Consider the following 22,979-nt stretch of genomic DNA (forward strand, 5'->3'; position numbering starts at 1 on the left):
GTTTTCCTTTTTTCGGTGGAAAAAAGGTTCAACGATCATTGTCCTTTTTCGGGCCTATCCACACACACAGTCCTAGGCGGGGCTGCTGTTTAAGGGAATTTAAATTAAGCCTATGCAAATGCGCCGCAGGATGCTTTTCTTTTTCCCAACTCCTGTTTTTCTTTCTGCTGCGTATTAACGCCGCATTATCGCTGCAGCCACGCCCACTTTTGGGTTGTCGCCCCCAAGTATACAGTAAGCTAGAAATAAATATAGAATGCCTCTGAAGCATCTATAATTAATTTTAAGCTTTTAAACAAACGAATGTCTCAGGATTATATTATGAACTTTCCTAATTGGGTGTTGAGCTGGTAATTAAATATTTGTGGTAAGTAAATGAAATATTTATGGCTTAATTAGAGACTAAATTAATTAAAGATCTTTAATGAAACAAAAACAAAGACGCCTTTAAATAACCATAAACAGTTATTAAATTCGTTAGGTGCCTTAGCAAACTATTTCTCACTTGAAACACATTTATTTATCACATTATAGATTCATTATTCACAAATTTTCTTATTTAATAAACAAATACTAAACCCCTTACATAGCACATTTCTTACACCATTAAACCTCATTAAATTTATTCGCATAAATACACAACTTTTTCTTTTGAAATATTTTGATTTTTAAAAAGTTCTCAAAAGTCGTTTCCTAAGCATTGGCCAATTTAGCCAGTCCTTACTGTGCACACATGAATCAGCGCCTTAATGTATGCTCTGAAAAATGCTATGAAAAAGTTTTTGCCATAAAAATTTGCTCGGTCCTTGGAGCCTTCGAAAGGAAAAGGGAATGGGAAACGGGGACGAGAGCGAGAGCGAGTCCTTTGCCACTTGCTGCGGCGTGTCGCCTGTCACACAACAACTGCCCTATCACTCACTTTCCCCCAGTTTCCCTTGCTGCCATTTCTCCATTTCTCCGCAGATAATGAAATTGTTGCGAGCGGAGAGCGAAAAAAAAACAACAAATTGAAAAAAAAAGCAGAAGAAACTTTTGGCTCTGCTCCGTGTTCATCAGGCGAAGGCAGGCAAACATTTTAAATACAAAAGGATATGCGTGGGCCACCAGGACGAGGAGTCCTTTTGCAGTGACATTGATGAAACGCTTGAAATTTACTGCGTTTCGACCTCCACGTCCACCTACTCCCAGTTTGGCTTCTTTAAAATAAAGTAAAGCACACTCAAGAAAATTATAATAAAAAAATTATAGGAGAAAAAGTAACAACTATGTTTAAAATGATATATTTAATTTAAATATAATCATTACGAATTCGTTGGAATATAAAGTGTTATTTGTATAAAAATAATTACCTGACACACATTTAGTAAACCAATTTATCATCGTTTTAAATCAAATTCTATCATAACTAAGCTCAAAATATCAATCATTAAATATATATTTATATATATAACACCAATTTGTTCGACAAATCAAAATTTAAAAATATCATAACTAAGTCAAAAAAGCCTTAATTTTAATTCATTTAAAATGTAAAAAAAAACATTTTTGCCAATTTTAACAATTTTAACAATAAAAATTTGAAAAATTTGGCAAAAATTTATAATACTGATCAAGAATATATATGATTTATAGGGTCGGAAATGACTCCTTCACAGCGTTACAATCGTTTTAAACCTTTTCCAATCCTTTTGGATTATATTTTTCCCAGTGGCTAGCTGGACTTTTTTCCTTTCTGTTTTTTAACTTTGCGGTTTTCCCGCATCCTGCTTCTCGTTTTGGTCCTGCTTCTGTTTCTGATTCTGCTCCTGCTCCTGCTAGCCGGCATTGTTGTGCTTACTTATCCCTGTCGAAAAATTGCCGAAACTTGGTGGAGCGCGTCCTTGAGCCGGGAGTGAATGTTGGATGAATGAACGAATGAAAGGCAACTGGCGGCGGAGAGCTCTCATTCTCGGGGCTTCCCCTTACCACTCCTACCGTCCCTACCGCCTGGCAGTCAGTGCATTTAGTCAAAAGTGATTGAAAAGGCATTTTGTTATAATGCCAACTTAATGACAACGAAATTACGCCAAAAGCCAAGCAAAGCCAAAAGCAACAGCACCAGAGACCAGAGAGACTGAGCAAAATGAGTTTCCAAATACTTTGAGACCGAAACTTTGTCTCCGCCACGCATAGAACGCAATGCCCGAAAATACAGAAACAATTTCCCCTGGCATTTTCCAGGGCCTGCTGCCAGTTTTAATAGACCCGTGTGGGCGGGCGGCAAGGCTTTCACCCCATTTTCCTTCACCCATCGCACCTCCGTCCTGCTGCTGCTTGTCATGCTGGGAAAGCATTTAATTGTTTGTCGTGGCCATAGATTTCCCAGAATGTTTAAGTAATCGAATCAAGGCGATTCTTCCTTTAAGATTTTACCCAGTTGCTGAAACTGATGGCACAACTTTTGCACAAACTGAAGCCGAAGTCGGTATAATTGTATTAAAAGCTGAATTAAATCTATTTTTGCAGTGAGGGGAATTAATGACCAAAGGCGGCTAAGGAGATGAATCTTTGGGGGGGAGAGATGTTGAGATTAATCTTAGGGGATTTTTGATATAGAACATATTATAAAATATATGAAATATATACAAATAATAATAATACATTTATGGAGTAATATAATTTTTATAAAAGCTAATTTGTCTAAGCTATAATCACTGAAAGTATTTAAAATATTGAATTTTATTTGAGTTCTTAATACCTTTTCAATTATTTCTACACCCTTATTTGCCTCCTTTCTATGCTTTCTTATATATCTCTAATATCTGAATAAATTGAATATGTTCTTCCTACAGAAAACTTCTTTGGGCACTTTACCGATTCGATCAACTGAAAAATCCGACAAAGTTTACCGTCATTCATTGCCAGGCATGGGTTTAAAAAGGCAAAAGGATATTCAATTATACACATTGAATAAAATGCAATAAAGGCAGCACACACACTTGCAGACATTATTTAAACAATAAAGGATAGAGTTGTAGGTATTATTTAAAGAACTTAGAAATATTAAATTACATGAAATAAAAATTGTAAAACTCTTTTATAAAATGCTTTGTTAACACCAGAATTTTGATTGTATAAAAAATGTAATATACATTTAATTTAAATTTAATTTTTCTTGTTATCAAAGACTATTATTTTAGCCTCGGCTGTTGCCAATTGTAGTTCAGTGTTAAATGCAGATCCGAATCCGGATCAGGCGCTGCAACGTTGAAGCACGTAGCCGAAAAGTATGCTATTGAAATATTTATGCCTCGTTCGCTGCTGCTTTTCTTTGTTTGCTAACGTCTACTTTGCTTTCTTTTCGTGTGAGTGTGTGTTTGTATGGAGTGCAACTGTGTGTGTATGTGTGCAAGTGTGTGTGTGCGGCTGATTAAGCATTTGACATACATAGTTTCCTGCTGCAGCAGCAGGCGATGGAGTTCAAAGCGCATTAGACATGCAAAACAAACACGTGCCGACACGCACAGGCCAACTGCCAACTCCTTCACTCAATAGGCCTTCTCTTTTACTCCCTTCAAGGAGAATCAGAGGCGCAGGAAGGTCCTTGTTTAATAAATATATATATATTTATAGTATTTTCTAATACATTTTTATACTATTTATAGACACTAATCCTTCAGTTAAATAATGTTCTAGTTTTTCTAGTGGTACAGCCTACTTTCAACCCCCCAAAAGGACCTCTTTGATACGCCCCTGTGCTCTATTCACTAGCCTATGTGTCGCATTTTCCTATTAGCAGGCAGCCAAGCAACAATTCGCAACAAAATATGCAAATGCAGCCAAGCGAGTGAGCTCATCTCCTGCACCCATCCTCTGTCTCCTGCAGAGTCCTTATTCCCTTCCCCCATCCCCTTTTTTTTAGACCATAAAATCCTGTCCTTGCTTCGACGTTTGCCGCATTGTTTTTCCGTCTGTGTTTGTCTGTTGCCGCCTGAATGATTCGTAGCCGAACATTTTCCAGACAAATTTGCAGCACGTGCTGTTAAACAAAATAAGAACAAAACAAACCAACAACAACAAAAAAAAACACTATATTAAATACTTCTGTCAAAGGAAGAGGTGGCAGAGCTTGAACAGATTCGAGATTTGGGGATGTCCTGGTACTTTTAATTACATTTAAATCCTGTGAAATAAAACTGGCCTTTGATGTTGTTAAATTAAATTGAAAGTTTCTTAATTACAATTAAGTCAATGTGCATATTTTCAGATAAGCTACGGAAAATATTATTTGTTTTATTATTAAGTGTGAGGTGTTTAAGTTGAATTAATAGAGTATTAAGTTATTTAATAACTATTAAGAAATGCTAGCTAATTTAATTCTTTGATCTTAAACCACTTAAATAACCATTTAATAATTCCTAATAATTAAATACTTATAGAACTTATTGTATCTCTTCACCGCAACCCTATTGAAAACTTTTTATCCTGACCACTAATTACCATACTCTTAAGCTTTCCAACTTTAAAAATAAATTGATATTTTACTTGGCTAAGTATGGGCTTACACACACCAATTGAAAACTAATCGCTTCAAAGGAAATGTTACAGCCATTATTGGCAAAGGTCCTTGTTGGCCCGATAAAACCCCATGGGCAGCCTTGACTACAGCTACTTCTACTGATTTTCACCCAAATCACCATCCTTTCCCCTCTATTGTTTTCACTTTTCCAGCCTTATCTCGGTGAGTTCAGCTGGCTTAATGGGAGAATGGGGTAAAAGGCAGAGCTCAAGACGACGACGACAAGAGAAATGTGATGTTAGCTTTTAATTGAATTTTGAAACCGCATAACTGAAATCGCAAAGCCAGCCAAAATCTTGACCTCGGCCTCCCATTCTCACTCTATATCTCCCACACCATTCGACAGCCAATAAAAATGTTGTAAAAATTTCGCCAAAAGTAATTTGTTCTAAGAAAGTGTTGGTTTTTTTTTGCAAAACGGGGAAATACCCTCTGTTTGCTATTAAAAGTGAGAACTTTAGGGGAGGTATATAGTATAAAAACTTTATCTATATAGATCAAGGAACATGATTATTATATATATTGGTAGATTCCTCAAAAAATATGGAAGTTCCAGAATATTGAAGAATTTTTTAAAAGGTCTTACATTAAAAGCGTTTGTTAAATATAAAATAAACCAAAGTATATTTATAAAATCCTTCGTTGGGTTTACTGTTTTGTTATAAATTCTTTATGTATTGTACATATTAAAATATACTTTACTGTATATCAAAATTTTTTAATTATTTAAAATACTGATATACCCTTTCCCAATAGTTTAATACCCTAACCCACCGATTTAGTTTTTGGCGGCTGTGGCGCGAAGCTACCCGGCAGATTACAAGCGATTGCCACTTGGCGATAAGAACTGCCAGGCAGGAGTCCCACCTCCTCCACCACCTAGTCCAAGTGGGAGTCCCACTCCCTATCCCCCGCCAAATCCTTCTTCCTGGCTACCCGCATGACCCCGCTCAATTAGTTAGCGCATTAAAGGGGATTCCCGAGCTATTGAGTTGGACTGGACTGGTCAGGGCCGGTCAAGGAATTTATTGTGTTCCCAACTCCAAGTCGGTTATCGCTAGAACCAGGCGGCTTCTCGCCACCCCGGAATGAAGCAAGGAGGTGGGATGGATACTCTGGGAACAATTCCTGGGCTCGAGTTGAGTCGTAATTGACTTGTTGCCAAGTAATCGTTGCCTGTTAACTGCCGTTGTCAGGGGATTATCTACAGTTCAGTTGAAATCGACTGTTTCTTCGCCAGTATCCTGAATACAGGATCTGGAATCAACACACACACACACACCCCTAGGTACCATGTACAAGTCAATGCCCATTGAAGTGTGTAAAAAGTGAAAAACAATAAACATCATGGAGCCTGTTATTGTTCCCACTTGAAAAAGTGGAAAAAGTAGAGAAAAGGGGGTGCTGGCTGATAATTTAAATTAAAATTGATTCTAGTTGGAATCCTGGAATACCTTTTACACTTCCTCAGCTCAGTAAAAGAAGGGATAGCAATGGAAGGACTTTGTTAGACTTCTCAGATTGCAGACACTGGGAAATATTCCTTTGTATTCAGAGAGAAATAATATTAACTCAAAGTATTTACTGTAGCAGGCCAGTTAAGATAAGTATGCTCTGGCCACTCTAATTGAGATGGTTCGCTCTCTCAAAAGAGAACATGAGAGAGCGACTGGCTAAGAATGGGGGTTGATTGAGTGTTTGCTGAGAGCGGCAGATCACTTGGTGAGAAGATCGGAACGAGAGTAGACGTGTAAAGACAAAAAGTGTAAAGACAAGAGTGAAGAAAAGATAAGACCAAGTATAAAAGTTTTAGATTAAATAATAAAGAAACATTAGTAAGAGAAGAAACGAATTAGAAGTGTTTAGAACTAAAAGGCGGCTACAAACTTCAGAAGTGGGATCAGAATCAAAATTTTTTCTCATCATTTGGAAAAATAAAATAAAATAATGGATTTGAACATAGCGGATATAACGGTTGTGCAATTAAAACGGTGGTTGAAGCGGTTAAATTTGCCCACAAAGGGCACAAAAGCGGAGCTGTTCGCAAGGCTAGCCAAGGTCCCGATTGAAATTCGAGGCAGTGATCCGAAAGAGTGTGTGGAGATGGAAAAGTTAGGTGACACGGACGTGGAAATCGACGGTGAGCTGGAGATCGCCAAAGAAACTCTTGGAGAATTGCGTGAGGAAACTGCCAAGGCGAGAAAAATTCTGGCAAATTTGAATCGCCAGATCGGCGCCAATGTCGGCGGCAGCCAGAGCAACGAAGACGGCGGGAATGAAAGAGACGAAAATTCTCGAATTCGGCATGGTTCCGAGAAGGAAGGACAGCTAGGCGTTAGAGTTGGCGACAGTGGCGGGCGACGAAACAACGACGCCAACAACAACAGTTCTGAGAACTTTGAACAGCTACCTACCAGAAGTTTCCAGAACTCGCAACGAGGCGACGGCAGAGGCGACGGCAGAGGAGACGGCAGAGGCGACGTACAGCGAGATGGCGAAATAGCAACAGACAGTTTCGCAACACCGGGTTTTAACATGGCCAGAGAAATGCTAATGGACTTCGGCAGCAAGGTGTGTGTGCGATCGTGGATTGACCAGTGGGACAGTATTTCGGCCCTTCATAGATTAACGGACATGCAGCGGCGAATTCTGTTGATTATCAAGCTCAAGGGAGATTCCCTACAATGGCTGCATGCTGAGACGGGACGGTTGGCGAAGCCAATGGACGAGCTCATCGAAGAATTAAAGCTAGCTTTTGGGGGCATTGAGTCAAAAGCGGCATTAAGGCGCAAGTTTGAGGCACGCGTCTGGTCGCCGGATGAACAATTTGCGATGTACTTCGAGGAGAAGTGCAGATTGGCTCGGTATGTGGCAATGGAAGAGGATGAGCTGGTGGATGGACTGGTAGAGGGCATTCCATTACCAAGTCTTCGAATACAGGCTAAAATGCAATGTTTTGATGCACCGAGGAAAATGTTGCGAGCGTTTGCGGACATCAAGCTGCCAGCAAGGGCGTCAATTAAGGCGAAGGCGTCGGCGGCAAAGGCGGTTTCGACGAACAACGAAACTCGATGCTTCAACTGCAACGGCAAGGGGCACTGGAAGTGGGAGTGCACCAAGCCAAAGCGAGAGCCTGGTTCGTGTTATGGCTGTGGCGCAGAGGATCACCGTATTGCTGTATGTCCCCAGAATAAGAAGGAGGTGGAAAACAACTATGTAAGAGTATTCAAAATTTTTTGTGTGAAAAATACGAACCAGCCGATTATTACAGAGTGCCAAATAGATTCGGGAAGCCCAGTTTCGCTTATAAAACGTTCTTGTATACCGAAAAATATTAAGTTAGAACCTCTAAGAGAAAATTATTTCGGATTAAACAAAAGCTTATTGAAAAGCTATGGTAAAATATTATGCTTTGTATTAAAAAATGAAATAAAGATTTGGTTTAAATTAATTGTTGTGGCTAGCGAATCTATGCTCTGTAATATTGTGCTGGGGCGAGATTTTATGAAAGCTTGTAAATTAGAAATTAATTTAGAAACCTTAAAAATGATTACAATCGAGGAATGTAAAACCCAAGTCGGTCGTGATACAAACATTAGCTTAGTGAATGACAATACTAAGGACCCTTATGATTTGGATAGAGTATTAGGTTGCGAAAATTTAGAAAGTGAAATTTTAGTGGACAAAAATTTAGATAAAGGTAGTTTCAGTACAGATTTAGATCAAAAAGGTTTAGGTACAAGTTTAGGTGAGAATATTTTAGGTACAAATTTAGGAAAGAATATTTTAGGTACAAATTTAGGAGAAGATGATTTAGGTACAAATTTAGGAAAGAATATTTTAGGTACAAATTTAGGAGAGAATCTTTTAGGTACAAGTTTAGGAGAGAATCTTTTAGGTACAAATTTAGGAGAGAATCTTTTAGGTACAAGTTTAGGTGAGAACATTTTAGGTACAAATTTAGGAGAAAATGGTTTAGGTACAAGTTTATATGAGAACAGTTTAGGTACAAATTTAGGAGAAAATGGTTTAGGTACAAGTTTATATGAAAACATTTTAGGTACAAATTTAGGAGAAAATGGTTTAGATACAAGCTTAGGTGAATGTTTAGAAGATAATAATTTAGGTACAGATGTTATACGGGAACAAACTTTAGGTACAAAAGGGTTAGGTGAGGAACATCGAGGTGTGTTAGACGAAAATTTTGATAGGGAAATGATGGATATAAACATTTTAGAAAACTGTGAGGAAGAAAAAATTTATAATATTGGTGAGCAAATAAACTATAAGGATTGTGAAACGTTTATCAAGATGTTAGAGACGCATTATGTTCAAATCAAGCGACCGGAAGTTCCGAAAATAAAATGCGAAATGAAAATAGTGTTAGAAAACTCAAAACCATTTAGCTGCGCACCAAGAAGACTGTCATATAGTGAAAAGGAAGCATTATCAAAAATGTTAGACGAATATATTAGAGATGGGATTATTCAACCTAGTAAATCGGAGTATGCTTCTCCTATCGTATTAGTGAAGAAGAAGTCGGGTGAACTTAGACTTTGTATAGATTTTAGAAAATTGAACAAAATAATGGCTAAGGACAATTATCCGATACCATTAATTGATGACCTTTTGGATAGCTTAGTGGGAAAATCAGTATTTACAAAATTGGATCTTAAGAATGGTTACTTTCATGTATTTGTCAACGAAGATTCAGTGAAATATACGTCGTTTACCACCCCGTTAGGGCAGTTTGAGTTTCTACGGATGCCCATGGGTCTTAAAACAGCCCCACAGGTATTCCAGAGATTCGTCAATGACATATTTTCGGACATGATAAGAGAAAAGAAGGTAATCATATACATGGACGATATTTTAGTTGCAAGCAAAAGTTTAGAAGAACATTTAGATGTTGTAAAAGAAGTATTTAGAAGGTTAGTAGAAAACAAGTTAGAATTGAGAATGGATAAATGCAAATTTTTACAAGACAAGGTCAAATATTTAGGTTTTCTAATTTCAAACGATGGGATTAAGGCTGATAGCAAGGGGTTAGAAGCTATACAAAATTTTCCGATCCCAGGCAAGGTGCAAGCAGTTCAAAGCTTTTTGGGTCTTTGTTCATATTTTCGACGATTCATTAAGGATTTTTCTATATTAGCGAAACCATTATATGATTTATTAAGAAAGGATAGGCTTTTTAGGTTTGAAGAAGAAGAGTTGAATTGTTTTTCGCTTTTAAAGGCAAAGTTAATGGAAGCGCCAGTGTTAGCTTTATATGATTACAGAGATGATGTCGAACTTCATTGTGATGCAAGTGCCTTAGGATTTGGGGCTGTGCTTCTTCAGAAAAAAGATGACAGCAAGTTACATCCTATTTTCTATTTTTCGAAAAGATCAACTGCAACGGAAGCGAAGTATCACAGTTTTGAATTGGAGACTTTAGCTATAATATACGCGTTAAGAAGATTTAGAATATATTTGCTAGGCAAACGATTTAAAATTGTAACAGACTGTAACTCTCTAACTTTAACCCTCAATAAGATTGAGTTGAACCCAAGAATAGCAAGGTGGGCTCTAGAGCTACAGGAATTCGATTATGAATTAAAACACAGAGCAGGCAGACAAATGCAACATGTAGATGCATTGAGTAGATGCAACAATATTATGATAGTGGAGGCAAATACATTCGAAACAAATTTAGTAATTTGTCAATCAAAAGATGTAAAGGTTCAGGAAATTAGGAAAATGTTAGAAAGTAACGAGCATAAGTTATATGAAATGAGAAATGGTGTGATCTATAGGAAAAGCAACGACAACAGATTATTGTTTTACGTACCGAATCGAATGGAGGAACATGTGCTATACAAGTATCATGATGAAATGGGTCATATTGGGAGAGATAAAATGTTAGAAGTTATTGGAAAAAGCTATTGGTTTCCACGCATGAAAGATAAAGTCGTGGAACACATTCAAAATTGCTTAAAGTGTATAGCGTATGCTCCGAAGGTAGGTAGAGGAGATGGACATTTACATAGCATACCAAAAGGCAACAAACCTTTTGAGATCATTCATATAGATCATTATGGGCCGGTAGATAGTAGCAGATCAAAAAAGCATATATTTGTGGTCGTAGATGCATTTACAAAGTTTGTTAGGTTGTACACAACAAAAACGACAAATACAAAAGAGGTGATAAATGCATTAACAGACTATTTTCGAGCTTATAGTATACCTAGATGCATAGTATCAGATCGGGGCAGTTGTTTTACATCGTCTGATTTTGCAGAGTTTATGGAAAAAAGTAATGTGAAGCACATAAAAATAGCGACGGGCTCGCCGCAGGCTAATGGCCAAGTTGAACGAATCAACAGAAGTCTAGGACCTATGATAGCAAAATTGACAGAACCGGAAAAGGGATTACATTGGGATAGAGTTATGGAAAAAGTAGAGTATGCAATGAATAATACAATTCATAATAGTACTAAGCAGTGTCCTAGTGAAACATTATTTGGGATAAGACAGAAAGGAGAAGTTTTGGATAATCTAAAAGAAAGATTAGAAGACGAAAATGAGTTAGGAAATATTAGAAAAACCTTAGAAGATGTTAGAAAAGAAGCAGAAGAGGAACAAAGGAAATCTCAAATAAAGAATGAAAAATATTATAATGCAAAAAAGAAAACTGCTACAGAATATAAAGAAGGAGATTATGTTATGGTAAAGAATTTTGATAGCACTGTAGGAGCTTCGAGAAAACTCATTCCAAAAAGTAAAGGTCCTTATGTAATTGAAAAAGTTTTAAAAAATGACAGATATTTGCTTAAAGATATTGATGGGTTTCAGTTGTCTCGCAATCCATATCAAGGTGTTTGGAATGCAAATAATATAAGACATTGGTTAAAACTGTAATTAAGATAGTAAACTAAGAATTGAATTGTAAATGAAAATCAAATTGTAAATAGTAGTTAAGTTATAATTCTAAGCAGAGATAGAGGGCTATCTCAAAGTCAGGACGGCCGAGTTGTAGCAGGCCAGTTAAGATAAGTATGCTCTGGCCACTCTAATTGAGATGGTTCGCTCTCTCAAAAGAGAACATGAGAGAGCGACTGGCTAAGAATGGGGGTTGATTGAGTGTTTGCTGAGAGCGGCAGATCACTTGGTGAGAAGATCGGAACGAGAGTAGACGTGTAAAGACAAAAAGTGTAAAGACAAGAGTGAAGAAAAGATAAGACCAAGTATAAAAGTTTTAGATTAAATAATAAAGAAACATTAGTAAGAGAAGAAACGAATTAGAAGTGTTTAGAACTAAAAGGCGGCTACATTACTTTACTTTATTATTACACAATTAAATCCCCTTACCAATATTAATTTTGTAAATGATTAAATTCCACATTTAATTGATTTAAGTCCTCCTTCTGATACCCAATCCCATTTATATACATTATATTTTCCCTGTGCACACTTCTCTTCACTTCATGGAAATCCCACTGCTCTTCAGCTAATTGGTTCTGCAGTGGTCGAGTGTCCTAGAATATTTACCTGGACACCCATCTCCATCTCCACCTACACCTCCACCTACACCCAGCCCCATCCATCCATCATCGAGCTCCGGCATGCTCAATCTCTGTCTCTGGCGCTCCGGAAGTGTGGCCGCAGCAATCAACGCGCCAAGTTGGAAGTCCTTCGTGCCACTCAGCTCTACAGCCCCTCGGCCGGGGAGATGCACCGCATCATGGCATCATGGCTGCAATGGCGGCCATTTTGGGAGCTTAACCATAAATGTTGCATTTCGCTTTTAAGCCATGTGTGTGTGCGTGTGTGAGCGGGATTTGATGAAGGACGAGTTCGAGGGGGTTCGAGGGTTTTAGGATGAGGCTTACCAGCAATTTGGTTTGGCTTTTCGAGAGTCAAGGGTGCAGGGGGAAGTTGGCTGGTAACCAGGCAACATCTGGCCACGTTTTTACACGTGCCTCGATGGCGCGTTGCCGCCGCGTTCTAGTGCCCAGAACCGCTCATCTCCGGCTAATTCTCTATGCATTCCACTCCCGCAATTCAGGAGGAATCCACCTGCCATTATGGCCCCATCCCAGGTAACGCCCCTTAGCCGGTTGGAGTTGTGGTCTATTTGAATCTTCCACTTGTTGGCGGACTAAAATGGGTATGGACCTGTCTTGAAGAGGGTCGGACTTTCTTTGATAGATAAACGATGGGAAAGTGATCCTAGCTGGTCTTAAAAGTCAAAGTTAAGGGCTTGTTATGCACCTTATTCTTATATTATCATTGCTTTTAATATATTTACTTGAGTATTCCGCTTTACCTTGCTTATTATTGAATTATAAAAAGGTTTTTAAAAATCTTAATTCATAAAAAATTATAGAAGTAGACATTCATTATATTAACTTTTATAACCCTAAAAATCCATCCCTGGCTTAATTTTCAATTTAAAACTAAAGCTCGTTTCTTAATCCCTGATTCTGTTAGGGCATTTCCCGGCAGCTTACATCTTTTGACCTTTGGACATTTTCCTAATTGGCGGCCATTGCACACACGCACACACACACCCACACTGAAGCCATAATGCAACCGCACACATATACATACATTCACACACACACATACACACACCCCACCCATTCACTAGCTTGTTTCGCTTTTCTTGCCACGTTTTTTCTCTCATTTTTCTTTTTTTTTCGACCATTCAATGAGCTTTTAAGGACGCTAATTAAAAATGTGGCAGCTGCAAGCGATGCAGACACACCGCACCACCACCACCACTACTCCGCAACCGTTTTCCCGCTTTCCCCACCTTTCCCCGCTTTTCCTCGCTTTTCTTGATGCCATTAAAGCCTGGCCCCGAACGCATCGCATCGCATCGCACATAATGTGGCTGGCTGTCGTCGCCTCGCTTTCTATTGGCGGCTTTGCTCTCAAGCGTTTTGCGTCTCTGGGAGAGCGTAATTAACGCCTTTACTCTTGGCATTGGCTGCCCTAGAAAAAAAACAGAAGAAAATGGCGTAGGAAAAGCATTTAGCCAGCTTTTCCAAGCCCCCGGAACCTCTGTGGTTATTGCGGCTTTGTTTGTGTGGAAAGCGTTTTTAGATTGCATATTTATTAAAATGCAGCAAATGTTGTTGCAGATGAAAAGCGCACAAACGCAAGATGACGGAGCTGAGGAAAAGCTAAAATGTAATAACTCTTGTAGAAGCCATCCATATCCCGCCAAATGCCTCCGGCCCACCACCCTACCCCGCCTCCCCTCCCCCTTCTTGGCCCGCTTTTCCTTGGCTGTGCATTTCCGTAAGCAGCTTTTGTCCGCAGGTGTTTGCTATTGTGTTGGCCCAACGCTTAGCGCTCGATGGAAAGCTATGCCATGAGCTGGGTGGGGCACTTAAAAAAATATATTTACAAACAATTATTTAATTAATTAAGTAAAATATTTAAGCAGGTATTCCATTTCTTGGAAGTCAAACTTAATTTTCACAGCTTTAAGGCAAATTTTGGAAGCACTGGAAACCTCTTATTTAATTAACAAAAATTAACACCTAACTTTTGTAGCCAAGAGAGTATAAGAGTTACTAGAAGATGCTTGATACTTTAAAGTTTATTGTAAAAAAATACAGAAAAAGTAGTAGTTTACCTTTACTGCATACTATTTAAAAAAATCAGAACATGATAAATTTAAAATATTTTCAGGGAAATATATAGCCTTTGAAGGTAGCTTTAAAAATGTATATATAAATTTCATGGATTTGAAGTCGAAACTTTTATCAAATTGAATAGAAACTGTTCTAAAATATTATCCATTACCTTTCATGACAATAAATATTTATATATAATTTTGTCTTCGAAAAATACCACAAAAACGGTTTTCAAATTTTACTCAATACATTTCTATTGCATGAAATATTTACTTATAATTTTGTTTTTTAATAAAATCATCATTTTCTAATACCAATCAATGGACAATCAACTCTCAGACATAGTTGATCTGCTTCTGGGTAAGTTAGTTTCTGTTATAAAGTAATAACTTACTTCTTTATTGCCTTAAATATATTTTTTATCAATTTTTTTCTTCTAATAATTATTAATTTTTCCACTATTTAAAACCATTTCTTTAGCTTCCTAAACATTTTTCTTCACCTGCACTTGGCTGGCTCACACAGCAGCGTTCATTTTGTTGCCAAGGATTTTTCAAGACCAAGCTGCTTATTATCGCGGCGAAAAAAAAGTGTATATAAGAAGAGAAATAATAAAAATGAGCGCCAACTAATAAGCTTATGGCAACCTGGCATCGTCCTGGCCGGGCCCTATCCCCCCAACCCATCATCCTTTGGCCGGGCTCTGCTAATTGTGAGGTAATTCTAATTATCAGCAACACATTCGAGAGTTCTGGTCCTGGTTCTGGGTTCTCCTCCACAGCCTGCGCTCCTGTCTGGCAGCTAACGAGTGTTTATTAATGGCGCTAATGGCAAGCGACGCCTTTGATGAGCGTAAAATGCTTAAGCACACAGATCCTGGGCGGAATCCTTGCCGGCTCCTCCCGGCTCCCCTTTTTTTCGGGGCCACGCAATTAGCGCACAAATATTTCCGCATACATTTCGCTTATATATACTCGTTTCTTTTTTTTTGTGCTCTACTGCCTTTCCTTTTTGGCCATAAAAATGCTCAACCGAATTGTAGTAATTACAACAATTTGCATAAGAGCGGGACAAAGAAAGACAGACAGAGAGGGTAAGGGAAAGAGAGAAAGCGGAAATCAAAAAGCGCAAAGCCGAGCTCACAAAAGTATGCTTCGCATTTGCCAATTTATTCAGGCAGACAAAAGGGGGTAAAGAAATACCGGAAATAAAAAAAAAATCCCCCCAAAAAAATGTATAACGCTAATTATGTAATATGAAAATACGAGGACAACGTTGAATTATTTGCATATGGTAAGCAGCAAAGTACAGGACAAAATGGAACCCTTTTTTTATGATCCCTTTTTTTAAGGGTCTCTTTTTCCAGACATTAACAAATTCAATTAACACTCAGCATGCTGTGGTGAATAATTTTTTGTTGTAAATTTCATATTACCATTTACAGTGGCAAATCAAAAACCACAACCAAATCAAATCCACATTTATTTCTGGTCTTACAGTGCTATCTGCTGTCTACTGTCTGTGCTGCAACTGCAGTTGAAATTTCAATTAGGCCTGAAAATTTACAATTGAATAAACTCGAATTGAGAATGGTTTTGGGGGGGTAAAGGAAAATACTAGAAAAGCCTAGGAAAACCTGGTAAAAACCTTGTGCTTTTGCTGCTTGTCGTCGATTAGTGCAACAAAACAGAGTGCAACAATCGACCGGAACACACAAAAACACGATTGTGAATATCATAAATTCTAGTCATCGAAGGTGGAAAATTCAACTCATTCCCAAATACCGAAAAACCCATTCCCAGGCCAGAAAGGAAAGGAAGTAAATCAAATCTGCTGGAAATTTCATCGAAGCTTTATTTGCATCCAAAAAGATAGAGAGTGAGAGACAAGAGTTTGAATTCACTCGAATATGTAAATTGTTCTTTTATTGTTGCATGCGATTCTTTTTGGCAACAACGGAAGCAGATTGTGGAATAGGAAAAACATAGCCACATATGTATGTATTTAGATGGGCAAGGGTAGCTTTTCCTTTACTTTTCCGTAAGGCAAATAATGGCTTTCAGCCTGAATAAATACCATCTTTATGGTCATTTTCATAATCCCCTCATGATTCTGTATTTTTAAAGGTATTTAACATAAACTAGTGTTTGATTTGTGACCTTTGTTTCGTTTTAGTTATCGTTTTAAGAGGGTTAAGTCTCGTGATTTTCGCATAAATATCATAAATCTAGACCTGACTATTATGCCAAAATAAAATACGGTTTTTGCAAATACCATCGGTTTTCTATATGTTTTCATAAATATGTTTTAGTTAACCTTTGAGAAACCCCATATTTTTTACTCTCTCCATTCTTTAGTAGTTAGTTCTTATAAATAATATTTCTAATAAATCTTTCAATAAAATAATTCACAAGTAAAAGTCATTCACAAATATTAATATTAAAAAAAAATTGATTGCACTTACCCGCAGCAGCATCTGTACACTTTTTTCCGTCAGCTTTCGCAATCGATTTCATTTCCAGGTTAATTCTCACCTCAATGACGTAATACCCGTATAAATTCGTACTGCGAAATGCCAAAGTTATTAAACCAAAAAAACGAAACACAAATAATAATAATAACGGGAAGCAGGAAAGGAAAAAAAGAGGGAGCACTTTGCCCGAGTCGCCGTTAATTTTGCATGCCCCAAAAAGTGTGCATTGCAACGGAAACGGAAACGAGAGCGCGAAATTCCAATATGCTGCTTTCGCCGCTACAAAAATGCACACACACACATATGTGCGAGAAGCACTATGTATGTGTGTGTGTGTGTTACGGAAAAAAAAAACAATTTCAATTTGTTAACCATTTTTTTTATTCCCAATCAAATTTATTACATGGGCCCACAACAAAAGAATTGAGTGAAGAGGAGCCACCCGACAAAAAAGGGAAAGCAAAACAAATTTGCAATCGGCGCTTATTTTCTTAAAAATATACATATCCATGTGTAGAGCCTCCCCCTTCCTCTTGTTGTTTTTCCTTCTTCCTGCTCCAAGCCTGTGTATTTGTTGTGTATGTGTGTGTGTATTTGCAGGACAATTAAAAGCAGGCAAACACAACCATCGACGAGGGGTTTTGGGGAGCAGTGGGAGTGGCATGGACGAGGGAACTAGTGGCTGCCCGTGGCCCTAGTAAATGGTAATCAACGCAAATCCTCCATAGAGCACCGCACACGGATAGGCAATCAGCAGCTGTTGATGGTCCATGGAGAAGGCGGTGGCGAACAGTTTCGAGGCCGATATGGCGCACCAGAATATGGAGATGCCGCTCACAATTAGGCCGAGTGTGCCCCTGCAACAGTGAAACGAGATACGAGGAGAACTCAGTACCGGATGGCTATAGACAGTGGGTGAAATCAATAAACAATGCATATGCATGAAGCAACCAGCTACTGCGAGAGAGTGCACAGTGAGAAAATACAACGTCAAATGTGTTATGTTTGTGCAACATTACTTTTGCCAAAGTTACTAGGCAATGTTAGTTTAGAGTATGCAAAATGTGTGAGTGAATTAAATGAACGAAATGAATGGAGAACATGAAATAAAACCGAGGCTGTAATATAAACATATTTAAGATTGCTTAGCTACAAGTTATAAAAAACAAAAAAGGAAAAATAGAAAACTAGAAAAGGAAAACAGAAACTAGCCAAAGTTGATATACCCTGTTTATAGTTTGAAATTGCATTATAGGATAGAATCGAGAATCGATCATAACTACGATTAAAATATTCGCATTCTTTGAGTAGATATCTATAGATATTTTTATAAGACAGTTAAAAACTCATAACTAAGCCAAAAAAGCACTTATATTAATTCGGTAAGCTGACCTATGTTGATTTTTATTAGCTGATCAAGACTAATATGATTTAAAGGATCGGAAATGACTCTTTCACTGAGTCCTAGTCCTATATCGTTATTATTACTGAGTACTTTTTCATACACAAAGTTCATGCAAACATGTTTAATTTTAATATAGAAGCTTTAGAGCATTACTTTTAATCTAAAACTATTTAATTTGTTTTAATAATCTAATCAATTATTGAATCGAATCAAATGTAAATTATATATTCTTAAACAGCACATCAAAATGATATACTCTTCCAATTTGTTTAACTTTTTACTTTATAAATTAATTTAATTAAAACAATAACCCAATTGAGGGCCATATTTTTCCTCTCTGTATTAGGGATATTTCATTTAAAAAAAAACAGTACAAAGGAGGGGAGAGGATATGACTGCACGTATGTGCGAATGAATGGGCAGAACAAACAAAGACAGCAGGCGATGTACCGGGCAAAAAGGATGAGCAAACAAAGTCTAACTGCAAACCGAACAAAGAGCACACACAATGCCTAGAAGAAAAGCCAGCGGGAAATGAAACTATAATCAAAGTGCAGTATATTACCAATATATATCGACCATAATGGAATTTATCTTCAAATTCAAGCTAAGTAAATCACAATGAAATTCGTAACAAGAACTAATTAATTGCAAGGTGGCATAACTTTCAATGACTTTAATTTCGGTGGAATGAGTGATATTTTGCTGTAAAATACCTAAATTCTTTAATATTAAATTTATATTATCAGATAGCTAAAGCTAGGTCTTGCTTTTCCCTTATTTCTTTTTAGAATGCCTCTAGGCCCTCGAGCAAACAACCTTTAAATAACTTTTAAAAACCAAAACTTCAGTTTATAAAGATTCCTATACAAATACCCCTTAAAAAATGTTTAAATACTATCCAAAATAACCCAAATATATATATAAAACTACAAAAAACCTCTTGCTTTAAAGACCTTTAACTCTTAACCCATAAAATCTGACCCCGAAATCAATTTACGCAACCAAAACATAAATCCCCATATTCCAAAAGTTCCAATTTCCAGCTACACGCACGCGTTTAATGGATTGCCTTTCTGTGGTCTCGGCGGCTCAGCTGTCACCCCTGACCCCCAATCCGCCTCGAATCCTGTTCCACTCATGCTCCCAGACTTTTTTTTCTCTTTTTTTTGTATTCCTGTTCCTGCAATCTTCTCTAGAACTTTGCTTGCTGGTTGGTCCCTGTTGCTGTTGCCGGTGCCAAGAGATTTTTTGGCCCCAAACTGGACCGCACCGGGGACTAGGCTAAAAACCAATCAAAACAATACTATGTAGCCCCGGATAACTCGACTGTCTGTGTAATTTTTGCGCACTTTTGCATCACCAAACAAACTCAATTAAAAAGTCTGTCCTACAAAAAAAAAAGAAATGGAGAGCAGACAAGAGGACAGCGGGGAATAGCAAAAATATTTACTGTAAACTTGGACTGGCTCTGGGATATGTGTGTGTGTGTGAGAGAGGGGGTGGAACTATATGAACATCAAAGCCAACACACACGCAGAGCCAGAACCAGAGCCACATCTAGTGCTGCCCACAAAGTGCAAGCGCTTAAAGCCGGCAAATAAAAAATGCAAGCAAACAGGCAACCAAAATGGCAATTGCACCGGGCAGTTGGACAGTTTTGGCCATGATGATGGTGGGTCGGGTGTAGGGAGGTTGGGTTTGGGTTTGGGTTTGGGTTTGGTAAAAATGCCATAGAAAAAGAGCTGGGTGGGGTGTGCGGACAAAACGCGCTTGGTGTCGGGTAAACGCAAGCCATGGTTGTTTTTTACACACAGAACACACCATACCATACACCATACACTTCCCGCCCTGTCACAGACCAATGCACCACTTAGTTTCCCCTCGCTGCTCTGAAATTATGAGGTGCCATAGGGGGATAGAGAGATCGGACGATGGAGAGACGGCGATGGTTGTGGCGCCACCACCAAAGGAAGCGCTAAAAACTCACGCAGCATTTGCGTGTTGCTGCTACTCGCATGGCCATCATAAAAAAAGCGTGGCGAGTGGAGCCATCAGGACCAAAAAAAAAACACAGAACACGAAAGAGAACCGGCGGGAAGAAAGCCCGGCCAGCAAGTGCTGGACACATATTTGAAAAGGAAACTACGTGAACGAAACTCAACGGGTGGCAAAACAGGACACGGAACGTTAGACAGATGGACACGAGACCTGGACCACCCACTCGACCCACTTCCAATCCGTAGGTCCTTCGTCCTCATCCTCTCTCACACACATTCACATCCATGCCACCATCATCCTGCTCTGTTCTCAGCGCGAAAATTAAACGGCACATAGTTGGCGTTATTTTGCTCCATTTTTTTGCTGCCTGTCTTGCCTGTGCTTCAATGGAGTCCGAGCTACGGTGGTCTGTAGTCCCAAGTCCGTAGTCCACGGTCCAGAGTCCGGTATGCCATAGTCCTCGTTCCACTCGCAGTCTGTAGTTTGGCAGTTGTGGCCCTCGAGTGTACTAAAAGCGCAAATTAAGTTGGCTACTCTCCTTTTAGTTCCTTTTTTTAGTTTGCATTCACCGCCATGTGTATGCATCGCTGGCCCAAAACTGCAACAAAATTAAAAACCTAAATTGTGCGAAAAGAGGCAAAGGGAAATCAACCGGAAACGGAAACAAAAAAAAAGAGGAGAAATTAAATGTCCGCCCAGAGAGAGTTGCCTAACGAGGAGAATCGCAATTGGCTTTTGGAACCCCATTTAGATCAAACGTAATATTCTCACACTTTTGTAGGACAAATACATTTGAATTAGAGAGAAAACTATATAAAAATAATCTAAATAATCAGGGTTATAGGAATATATCTACTCTACTTTTTTTAGACTTGTTTTTGTTGTAATAAACTTTTCTAATAATTAAAAGATTATAAGACATATACATACAATAGGTAGTAAAAGTGATTCCACATTAAATGTATGTATGTATGTATGTATGTATTATATGTATATTTATTAGTACAAAAATTAATAAATAAATTCAATCCGTTCCATTTATGGAATACGTAAAAAGAAGGTTAAGAAATAAAATATGAAAAGCAATATTAGTCAATAAAAAACCATAAAAAAGCAGGCACAAAAGACCTTATAATAGCAGTATACTAAGGATGCAGATGTTCTTAAAATGTGTTTGCATTTGTCTAAAAAATTGTGAAGAAGTGATATTTGAATAATGAATAGTTAATATTTTCTTAAATTGTTATAATTTTTTGTAAATAATTTTTAAAAGTTACTGCATAAATGATTATCTTTAGACATTTAATCTTCAAACAAAGGAGTATGTTACTTCAGTTCATATAAATTTTGCAACTTCAATACCAACTACTGGTTCAAATCAAACAATCGAAAAACAATACCCCAATAACCATACCAATATTAATAATAATAATAATAACTGAGAACAGACGAACAGAACTGTAGCCGGGCACAGAGTCGGCATCAATTGAACCAATTTGTGGAACGGAAAAGCGGATTGAAAACGTGCTGCAGTCGCAGCTGGACGAGCTTAGGCAAAAGTTTGTAATTACAGGCCACAAACAATGAGGAGCAGCGATGGGATGCCAATGCATTGGCAACTTTTCAATTAAAAACATAAATATAAAGAAGCCAGCAAACAGGGGGGGAATGGGTAGTATTACGGGGGGCATGCAGTGAATGAGCAGAATGGAATGAAAAGCCAGCGACTTGTGTCAACAATTACTTACTGAATGGTGATTAAAATGTTGATGCCCGACAGCACCACCATGGGCAGCAGACAATAGCCAAGCACGGAGGCCACCGCCCCGAAGGTCACCTGCGCCCGGATGACCATCAGCGACAGCAGGCAATAGAAGAAAATGCAGCCCATGACGCCGATGCCATAGATGTAGGAGAATGTCACCTTGCCGCTCTAAAGAAAAGGAGAAAACCAATTAAATAAGTATTATAAAAGAAAGCAAATCGATATTTAAATCAATTAACTTAATTACAACTAATTTGTAAACAAGTAAATCAATGGACAAACTCCCATTTTGTTATTAAATCAAGCATTATAATTGGAGTTTAACCCACCAGCAGCAGGAAGCCACCAAGTGTGAGGCAAAAGACCAACGGCCCCGCCATGTCCGTGTCCTGCAGTATTTGCTGGTCGGTGCCCCTCAAAGGATTGAGCACAGCCAGTGTCTGTAAAAGAAAAAAGAAGGAGAAAAGCGGGGTCAGTAATGCGATTAAAATGAAAACAAGTGAAGGATTACACAGCAAGGGGCGGCGAGACTAGAGCGCGGTCCATCATCACTCATGGTGCCTGCGGCTGGACACGGGATTCCGATCACCGGGACTCCGGGACACAACACAACACAACACAACACAATTCATTTGTTCGCACAGCGGTCATAAAACGTAGCCTGGCACCCGCTTTCACCAAACATTTGTTCTTCCAGCGTTTTTCGGGTTTTCCCACCACCCCTTTTCCTTTCTTGCAGAGAAATTTGAAAAATGGAAATTGATGATAAATGATATTGCTGACCAGCCAGCCAGCTAGCTAGCCTGGGAACTGGGCCAGCAAAAGCTGTCAACGCATTTGACGCATACGAATGTGGGCCAGGACAAGAGGCCATGAAATTTGATATTACAACCCTGGCCAAAAGGACCCACAAAAAATTGGTTGTCAATGGAATTTCGAGTGAGCCACTGTGCGTGGTTTTGCCGGCTTTAATTGAGATAGAACAGGGTTTCGAGAGGGGCGGAAATGGTGACATCTATTTGTGAAGGACAAGGGACAAAATCTAACTAAATTCAATACTTGTATCCTGTGGATAGCAGCTGTAACCAAACAATTTCAAGAACTTGTGGTAGTTTCGGGAGGTTTAAGATGATTAAATGGTCAGG

General features: G+C 38.3%; 2 protein-coding genes across 4 annotated transcripts in view; one reads left to right on the plus strand and one right to left on the minus strand.

Moving 5' to 3' along the window:
* The window catches only part of Yip1d1 (Yip1 domain-containing 1), a 224,753-nt gene that overhangs the window by 199,093 nt on the left and 2,681 nt on the right, over nucleotides 1-22,979 (minus strand). Inside the window, exons 4-7 of one of the 3 annotated variants that reach the window (XM_086834791.1) lie at nucleotides 22,164-22,274; nucleotides 21,818-22,002; nucleotides 16,655-16,755; nucleotides 160-239 (exon numbers count right to left, since the gene is read on the minus strand). In XM_086834791.1, coding sequence (XP_086690917.1) covers nucleotides 175-239; nucleotides 16,655-16,755; nucleotides 21,818-22,002; nucleotides 22,164-22,274 — 462 coding nt within the window. In that variant the 3' untranslated portion in view covers nucleotides 160-174. Of the gene's footprint in view, nucleotides 1-159; nucleotides 240-16,654; nucleotides 16,756-17,026; nucleotides 17,521-21,817; nucleotides 22,003-22,163; nucleotides 22,275-22,979 lie in introns of those variants that run through there. The other 2 variants (XM_086834792.1, XM_020945558.2) reach the window with 2 other exon arrangements.
* On the plus strand, nucleotides 6,238-7,841 carry LOC147643409 (uncharacterized). The gene is made up of 2 exons (XM_086834888.1): nucleotides 6,238-7,774; nucleotides 7,830-7,841. The coding sequence occupies exons 1-2, from the start codon at nucleotides 6,506-6,508 to the stop codon at nucleotides 7,839-7,841; spliced, it is 1,281 nt and encodes a 426-aa protein (XP_086691014.1). The 5' UTR covers nucleotides 6,238-6,505.

This window comes from Drosophila serrata, unplaced genomic scaffold (genome assembly GCF_035046125.1).
Source record: "Drosophila serrata isolate PLE 108 unplaced genomic scaffold, ASM3504612v1 contig_275, whole genome shotgun sequence".
NCBI lineage: Eukaryota > Metazoa > Arthropoda > Insecta > Diptera > Drosophilidae > Drosophila > Drosophila serrata.